Consider the following 9,315-nt stretch of genomic DNA (forward strand, 5'->3'; position numbering starts at 1 on the left):
ATTTATGTGAGTACACTGTTGCTCTCTTCAGGCACACCAAAGAGGATATCAGATCCCATCACAGATGGTTGTGAGTCACCATGTGGTTGCTGGGAATTGAACTCAGGACCTTTGGAAGAGCAGTCAGTGCTCTTAACCACTGAGCTGTCTCTCCAGCCCAACTTATTCTTATTTTATGTTGATTGGTGCTTTGCCTGCATGTATATCTGTGTGAGGGTGTCAGAAGGTCTGAGACTAGAGTTACAGACAGGTGTGAGCTGCCATGTGAGAATCGAAGTCAGGTCCTCTGAAGGATCAGTTAGTGTTCCTAACCCCCAAGCCATCTCTCCAGACCCTGCTGGAAAGGATCCTGAGAAGACAAAGGTTTCCTCATGATTATGGGATGGCAATGTCAACGATCTGATGATGGTGAAGATACTGGTGAAGTGACAAAGATGGGTCAGATGATGGTGATGCTGGCCGTCAGTGTGATAATGATCATGGTGATTATAATGGTGTTGATGGTGGTGATCTCGACAAGAATTGGGACACTGATTGTAGTACTGAAGGTGAAATGCAGGGCCTTTCATATGCTAGGCAAGTGTGATACTCTGAGCTACATCCCCAGGCCCCTCCCTCTGACTTCATACATCAAATTCAGGACTACAAAGGAGCTTTAAAAAAAAAAAAAAAAAAAAAAGCTGTTAAAAATGTTTCTGAAGTAGCGGGACTGGAGCCTGTTTAGATTCTCCACTCTTTTCCCGAAGGCTTTTTGCAGGTTTCTGCAGCCTGTACCTTGTTCTTCCAGCATGGCTGAGGACCGAATGTCTCTGAGCTTTGGCATCGCAGTCAGACCACCCAGGCAGAGTGCCAACATGGGGCCACAGGGCAGCTGCAGTTTCTGCAGTAACAGAAGAGGAGGCTGGGCTCTGAGAAAGGTGGCACAAGCCCGGGTGAGATGTGACCATGTGGCCTGGGGTCTGTGGCTATTTATTCCCATCATGTACTCACTTAGGGGTGTTGAGAACTACTCCCACCCTGCATGGTTTTACCCACCTTATAACCAGCACATTTTTTTTAGCCCCCAGTAGGTATCCATGAGTCACTCTGCCCATGGAAACCTCCCCACAGTAACCTCAGGCAGAACAGAGTGGCCAACTGTTGTCTTTCCACAGTACTTACTAGCTTGCTCAAACCTGAGGCTCAGCTGGGATGTAGGTATGGACAGGAAGTGGGTACCAGCTTTGAGTATCTCTCCCCCACTCCCCAGGGAGGAGGGAACAGTCACATGTATTGAGAATGAGTAAAGATCTTGTCTAATCCTAAGCACTACAACACATCTTCATGTCCCCTCTCATGGGACATTGTGACTAGCCACACTTTTGAATGAGGAGCTGAGATGTAAAGAGGCTGAAACCCCTTGCTCAGCCACTCAAGCCCAGGCCACGCTTCAGCATCTCTTCCTGACAGCGCATCCCATCCCAATCACTCAACTCAGAAGTAGGGAGCAGTCAGTTGGCCTGCTGGTCCACACCAGAGTCCCGCACCCCAACTGCTGCTCTGCTTGGCAGATGAGCCCCAGGCCTTCACAGCTGACTTCCTGAAGGCTGTCACAAGCCGGATGAGGAGGTGACAACAGGGTGGGTGCTGGTGGGAACCTGTGACCACACTCTGGGGGCAGGGCAGGAAGTAGTAATGATATGACGTTGGCCAGGGTGGGCCTGCCTGGGGATAGATCGCAGCATTTTAAAAGCCTCCATTGGCAACGCAGGTGTCCCCCTGGGCTGCAGTGGCATCTTGGTGGGACTTCAGGTAAGGAGGAGGAAGGGTAGGAAGCAGGGAGGTTGAGATACTCTGGGGAAAGAGAGTTGGGAGATATAGCCAGAAGGAACCAGAAATGCTAATAGCCAGCCTTCAAGCTCATCCCTCATTCCTTCATTGGGTTGGTGACAACTCAGGGGTTCATGTGTCAATGACAACTGTTCACAGTTCCCAAGGCTATTTCCAGAAGTTCTGGCAGTTAGAGTTCATAAAGGATGGAAATGAGCCAAGTATGGAGCACACATATGACTATACCATCGGGGAACGGGGTGAAACCCCATCTCTAAAGATGTAAGGAAGGGGAGGGGAGGGGAGAGGACAGGAGAGGAGAGGAAGGAAAGGGATGGGAGGGAAAAGGAGGAAGAAGCCAAGATCTGTAAATAAACTCCCTGACAATATAAAGAAGGCCAGAAGGGGACTGATATCCATTGGTCAAAGTCACCAATGTGTTGGTCTCTTAAGCAGGTTGACCAGAAAGCTTGACAGGATTCTCCCTGGCTTGTTTACCCCCCAGCTTTACACATCACCTGAATTCTGCCTCCAGGTCACTGCTTTAGGTAGAACATGGAAGGCTGAAGCTAGATATGAGGAAGACCTCTTCTCACCCTGCTCCCTCACTTTAGACCCTGCAGGGAGAGAAGAAAAACAAACAAACAAACAAACAAAGACCTCTGAGGGTCTTAGAAGGAGCCAGTTATCCATCTGCGGGTTGTGTCCACTGGGAGGAAAAAAAAACACCTATTTCTGATGGATGGTCTTAGAAACCGCAAGATAGCAAAATTACAATCATGAAGTCATGAAAATTAATTTATGGTTGGGGGTTCCCAGGACCATCAGAAATGTGTGTTTTCCTATGGCTCCAATCCACAGGTAGAGAAACGCTGAGACAGAGAGGAGATAGAAGAAGATTCAAAAACCAGGACCCTGTGGCAAGGAAGATCCTTCTAATGAATTGCTGCCCAGTAGCAGGCGACAGGTAGATACCTGTCCTGCCATAGTGTGAAGTATTCGGCAGGGAATGTCAAGACAGAAAACCTGATCAATGAGCAGAAGGGCTTGCAAGGGCGCACTTAAAGGTCCCCCACACTAGAGCCAACAGCACAGATACAGGACAGCCTTTGTCCATTGTAGAGTTGGGGCTGATGCCCTTGCAGGAGGCTCAGAGCAGCCACGGAGGATATGCAGGGAGCTCACTGTCTCCTAGCATCTGTAAGGGAGAGACAGAAGTCACTGCTGGAATTAGAGATGGAGAGAAAGTAAGAATCAGCTAGGAGCTATGCCTGGTGCCACAGGACTGAGATCGTAGCTCCTCCACATGTTCAAGGCTTGGCAACAGAAGACTTCAAAGCTATCCTGAGCAATGATACCTTGTCTCAAGATAGATAGATAGATAGATGATAAATAGATAGGGAGTAGGGTGGGGCTCAGTGGTGGAACACTTGCCTACAGTGCATAAGGCTCTGGGGGATGAAGGATATATCCTTTCATCCCAGAACCGGGGAGGGGAATCAGGTAGGAAAAGTGTCCCACTCTGGGTGGAAAATGACACATCTCCAGAGCCGAAACCTATTACAGATGCTGTGTCCAGGGTCACAGCCTTCAATCTCGATTCCTGCTAGGTCTGAGATAATAAAATCTCAGCATAGGGTTCCTCTTGGCTGTGCGACTCTGAGCTATATGTTTAAATCCCTCTGGGTTTTTCTGTACAGTGGACGAAGCCAGTCCAGCTCTGGCATGCAATAACTAAAGAGAAGTTCACTCTCTCTCCTGATGTTCCCCAGTCATGAGAGGTCAGCATCCTTCATCCCTGTTCCCACAGCTTTCCAGAGTTTATGACTACTGTGCCTGCAGCATCATGGCTACATCCCTGTTCCTCCTGGGCCTTTTCCTGCTGCTGCCACGACCTGTCCCTGCTCCCTGCTACACTGCCACTCGGTCAGAATGCAAGCAGAAGCACAAGTTCGTGCCAGGTGTATGGATGGCTGGGGAAGGCGTGGATGTGACCACCCTCCGCCGCTCCGGCTCCTTCCCAGTGAACACACAGAAGTTCCTGAGGCCTGACCGCACCTGCACCCTCTGTAAAAACTCCCTAATGAGAGACGCCATACAGCGCCTACCCGTGGCAATCACCCACTGGCGGCCTCACGGCTCACACTGCCAGCGTAACGTGGCCTCAGCCAAGGTCCTCTCCACGGAGGGTGTGGCCCGGGAGGCAGCTGCTAATATCAATAACGACTGGCGTGTGGGGCTGGATGTGAACCCTAGGCCAGAGGCAAACATGCGCGCCTCCGTGGCTGGCTCCCACTCCAAGGTAGCCAATTTTGCAGCTGAGAAGACCCATCAGGACCAGTACAACTTTAATAGCGACACAGTGGAGTGTCGCATGTACAGGTAAGAGGAGAGAGGCATGGGAGAGAGGAACTGGAAGAATAGTGGAACACCCTAAGGGGTTTAGGAGCTCTGGAATAGTGGAGTGAAGTTTACCTACTGTTTCCCAGGAAGACACCAAATCCTGATCTCTCTAGAGTCAGTAGTTCTCAGCCTTCCTAATGCTGTGACCCTCTGTTACAGTTCCTAATGTGGTGACTCCAACCATAAAATGATTTGGTTACTACTTTAGAACTGTAATTTTGCTACTGCTATGAACCATAATGTAAATATCTGATATCCAGGCCATCTGACATGCGACCCCTGTGGAGGCTTGACCCACAGGTTAAGAATCTCTGCTCTAGCCGGGCGTGGTGGCGCATGCCTTTAATCCCAGCACTCGGGAGAGAGACGCAGGCAGATTTCTGAGTTTGAGGCCAGCCTGGTCTACAAAGTGAGTTCCAGGGCAGCCAGGGCTACACAGAGAAACACTGTCTCAAAAAAAAAAAAAAAAAAAAAAAAAAAAGAATTTCTGCTCTAGATTAATTTCTGTTGGTGCGATAAAATGTCCTGACCAAAAGGCAGCTAAGGAGAGAGAGCTTATTTCAGTCACATTTCCGGGTTACAGTCCACCATGGCTTGATGGGACACAGCTGGTCACACCATACCCACAGTCAAGAGCAGGAGAAAATGAAGGCATTCATGCTGAGTTGAGCTCAGCTAACCTTCTCTATCGTTAGACAGTCTTGGGCCTGAAACAGGAAATGGTACTACCCACTTTCAGGCTGAGTCTGCCCACATCAATTAAGGCAATCAAGACAATCCTCTACAGGCAAGACCACAAGCTGATTTGATCTAGAAAATTCCTCCCCAAGACACTCTCCCAAGTAATTTTAGGTTGTATCAAGTTCACAATGAAAACTAACTGTGACACTGGTCTTTAGATGCCAGACCCTACAGCCCTGTCTGCCTGTCTATCTATCTATCATCTTTCCTTCTTCCGTCCTTCCTTCCTTCCTTCCTTCCTTCCTTCCTTCCTTCCTTTCTTTCTTTCTTTCTTTCTTTCTTTTTTTCTTTCTTCCTACCTATCATCTATGTATGTATGTATGTATGTATGTACGTATCTGTCTATATGTAAGTATATCTACCTTTGTATCTGTTTATCTATGTAACTATGTATTTATCTACGTATCTATATAACTGTACGTATGTATCTATTTATCATCTATGTATGTATGTATCTATGTAACTCTATATATATTGTCTATGTAACTATGTATGTACCTATGTAACTATCTATGTACCTATGTAACTATCTATATATATATGTTTGTATATATGTATGTATGTATCTATCTATATCTGTATTTATGTGTCTATTATATAACTATGTATGTATGTAGGTAGGCAGGTAGGTAGGTATCTCTCTCTGTATCCATGTACCTATTATATAACTATCTATCTCTGTATCTATCATCTATCTATCTATCTATCATCTATCTATCTATCGATCTATCTATCTCTATCATCTATCTCTGTATCTGTTATCTATGTATCTATCTAGCCATCTATCTATCATCTATCCATGATAGACCTCCTCTATGCATGAGCATTTACATCTAGAGGAAAGGGAGATGGATGCAAAATTGTTCCTGAGCCCTAGTTTGGTGACATTTTTTTTAATATTTTTTATTACATATTTTCCTCAATTACATTTCCAATGCTATCCCAAAAGTCCCCCATGCCCCCCCCACTTCCCTACCCACCCATTCCCATTCTTTTGGCCCTGGCATTCCCCTATATTGGGGCATATAAAGTTTGCAAGTCCAATGGGCCTCTCTTTCCAGTGATGGCCGACTAGGCCATCTTTCGATACATATGCAGCTAGAGACAAGAGCTCCGGGGTACTGGTTAGTTCATCATGTTGTTCCAACTATAGAGTTGCAGATCCTTTTAGCTCCTTGGGTACTTTCTCTAGCTTCTCCATTGGGAGCCCTGTGATACATCCAATAGCTGACTGTGAGCATCCACTCCTGTGTTTGCTAGGCCCCGGCATAGTCTCACAAGAGAGAGCTATATTTGGGTCCTTTCAGAAAAATCTTGCTAGTGTATGCAGTGGTGTCAGCGTTTGGAAGCTGATTATGGGATGGATCCCTGGGTATGGCAGTCTCTAGATGGTCCATCCTTTCATCACAGCTCGAAGCTTTGTCTCTGTAACTCCTTCCATGGGGTTTGGTGACATTTAAATACAAGCAGTGAGCACCTAAACCCTCTGTCCCAGGCATTGCCAACCTCCCATGGATTCTTCCTGGGTAGGGACAGAGACAGGAAACCTGGTCGTGTCCTCCCTCCTCGCTGCATGGATACATGGTGACTCCACGTAGCCTGCACTAGTTTCTCAGACTTTAAAAAATAAAATTAAAAAAAAATAAAATAAAAAGGGTTTTTTGGAGGTTTTCTCTGTGTAGTCCTGGCTGTCCTGGAACTCCCTCTGTAGATCAGGCTGGCCTTGAACTCAGAGATCTGCCTGCCTCTACCTCCTGAGTGATGGGATTAAAGGCGTGTGCAATCCCCACCTGGCATCTAAAAATTATTTCTTTCCTTTTTTTATGTATTTTTTTTTTCAGCATATGTCTGTTATCTGTGTGTCAGAGCAAGTGTGAGGAGATCAGAGGACAACTGTGGGTATCTTTTCTTCTGCTTCTACTAAGTGGGCTCTGGGGATCGAACTTGGGTTGACAGGCATAGCACCAAGCTTTCCTCCCCACTCCCCACCCACATACTTTACATTTTTAGATAGCATATATAAATTCTAAAATTTGACAGTGGGTTTCACTACATGTATATATTTTGATCACAATCTTTTTTATCCCAATTCCTGCTAACCCCTTTGTTTTTCCCAGCTAGTCCCGGTGAACTTCCATGTCTGTGTGTATATATGCAGGAGAGGTAGGGGGCTTGGAGGTGCTATTAAATCAGGGCAATGCCACCCACTCTGCTCCTCTAATGCTCTGCCCTCTCCACAGTTTTCGCCTGGTACACAAACCTCCACTCCACCTTGACTTCAAAAAGGCACTCAGAGCTCTCCCCCACAACTTTAACAGCTCCACAGAGCATGCTTACCACAGGCTCATCTCCTCCTATGGCACGCACTTTATCACGGCCGTGGACCTTGGTGGCCGCATCTCGGTCCTCACGGCCCTGCGTACCTGTCAGCTGACCCTGGATGGGCTCACAGCTGATGAGGTAGGAGACTGCCTGAACGTGGAGGCCCAGGTCAGCATCGGTGCCCAAGCCAGCGTCTCCAGTGAATACAAAGCTTGTGAGGAGAAGAAGAAACAGCACAAAATGGCCACCTCTTTCCACCAGGCCTACCGTGAGCGTCACGTCGAAGTACTTGGTGGCCCTCTGGACTCCACGCATGATCTGCTCTTCGGGAACCAAGCTACACCAGAGCAGTTCTCAACCTGGACAGCCTCACTGCCCAGCAACCCTGGTCTGGTGGACTACAGCGTGGAGCCCCTGCATACATTACTGGAAGAACAGAACCCGAAGCGGGAGGCTCTGAGACAGGCTATCAGCCATTATATAACGAGCAGAGCCCGGTGGCAGAACTGTAGCCGGCCCTGCAGGTTAGGCCACCGTAAGAGTAGCCATGATTCATGCCAGTGTGTGTGCCAGGATTCAAAGGTCACCAACCAGGACTGCTGCCCACGCCAGAGGGGCTTGGCCCATTTGGTGGTAAGCAATTTCCGGGCAGAACATCTGTGGGGAGACTACACCACAGCTACTGATGCCTACCTAAAGGTCTTCTTTGGTGGCCAGGAGATCAGGACCGGTGTCGTGTGGAACAATAACAATCCCCGGTGGACTGACAAGATGGACTTTGGGGATGTGCTCCTGTCCACAGGGGGACCCCTCAGGGTGCAGGTCTGGGATGCTGATTACGGCTGGGATGATGACCTTCTTGGGTCTTGTGACAGGTCTCCCCACTCTGGTTTCCATGAGGCGACATGTGAGCTAAACCACGGCAGGGTGAAATTCTCCTACCATGCCAAGTGTCTGCCCCATCTCACTGGCGGGACCTGCCTGGAGTATGCCCCCCAGGGGCTTCTAGGAGATCCTCCAGGAAACCGCAGTGGGGCTGTGTGGTAACATAACAACAATAACATGCCTGAGAGCTGGGTGTAGTAGCACACGCCTTTAATCCCAGCACTTGGGAGGCAGAGACAGGTGGATCTCTATGAGTTTGAGGCCAGCCTGGTCTACAGGGTCTCAAAAAAAAAAGCAAACAACAAAACTGGAATGTTCAACTGGACTCTCCCTGGGGTCTGCAATGGCTTATTATGCACTAGAGAGGCCACTCGAGCGGCTGAGTTTTTACAATAGAGCTCCCCTGACTCTCCCTTCCACACTGCCTCAGTCCTGCAATGCCCACGAGCTTCGCAACTACTGCCACTTAGCGTAAACATGGGCCAGGAGCCCAGCGGAAGGCCAGACGGTCTGCACCCAGCTTTAAATCCCTTCTCCTTGACATAGCAAGATCATCTGTTAGAGACAATTCCTGGGTCCCAATTCCTGTGTACATTTTGTCCCTCATTCTGCTCCTGACGAGTGAAGGCCTGTGTCACCAAGCACATGGCTTGGCAGAGGGCTATAAATATGATGTAATGGTAAGCATGCTGGTGGCCTGGTGGCAGAGAAGAGGGGACAAATGATGCCCCAGAGATAGAGTTTTATGTTCAACAACCCAGTTTTATAAAATGGCCAGTCTGTAAGTGAACTGTTACTGTAAGTGAACTACTTTTTCTAATTCTGCTGGTAATGTGGGACTGCAATCCTCTGAGTCAAGAAACAGTGGCATAAATGTGGCAATAAATAATGATAGACATTCGGTTTCCGGCTGAAAGACAATGTGGAATGTTGGGGACTTCGGTGAACTGGCAGGGGCATTCTAAAGTGACTGCAGGTTTACTTGGGAAATTTGAGCCCAGGACACAGGGTCTTCTCACTTCTTTTATTTACATTTATTTATTTATTTATTTATTTATTTACGTGTATATGTATGTGTTATATATATGTATGTGTGTATGTATGTATATATATGTATGTGTATATGCATGTATGTGTGTATATGTATCCATATAT

General features: G+C 47.6%; 1 protein-coding gene across 1 annotated transcript; it reads left to right on the forward strand.

Moving 5' to 3' along the window:
• The first annotated feature begins 3,622 nt into the window (after positions 1-3,622).
• Prf1 (perforin 1) lies at positions 3,623-8,322 on the forward strand. Its single transcript, XM_021175251.3, has 2 exons — positions 3,623-4,191; positions 7,194-8,322. Exons 1-2 carry the CDS (start codon positions 3,656-3,658, stop codon positions 8,320-8,322), a joined length of 1,665 nt encoding a protein of 554 aa, XP_021030910.1. The 5' UTR covers positions 3,623-3,655.
• Positions 8,323-9,315: the final 993 nt, after the last annotated feature.

This window comes from Mus caroli, unplaced genomic scaffold (genome assembly GCF_978045245.1).
Source record: "Mus caroli unplaced genomic scaffold, Mus_caroli_1 scaffold_9, whole genome shotgun sequence".
Taxonomy (NCBI): Eukaryota; Metazoa; Chordata; class Mammalia; order Rodentia; family Muridae; genus Mus; species Mus caroli.

Excerpts from the sequence above, each read along its gene's own strand:
- Prf1 (XM_021175251.3), top strand. The coding sequence starts at position 3,656 with ATGGCTACATCCCTGTTCCTCCTGGGCCTTTTCCTGCTGCTGCCACGA. Across the intron at positions 4,192-7,193 it reads GTGGAGTGTCGCATGTACAG|TTTTCGCCTGGTACACAAAC; the intron begins GTAAGAGGAGAG and ends CCCTCTCCACAG.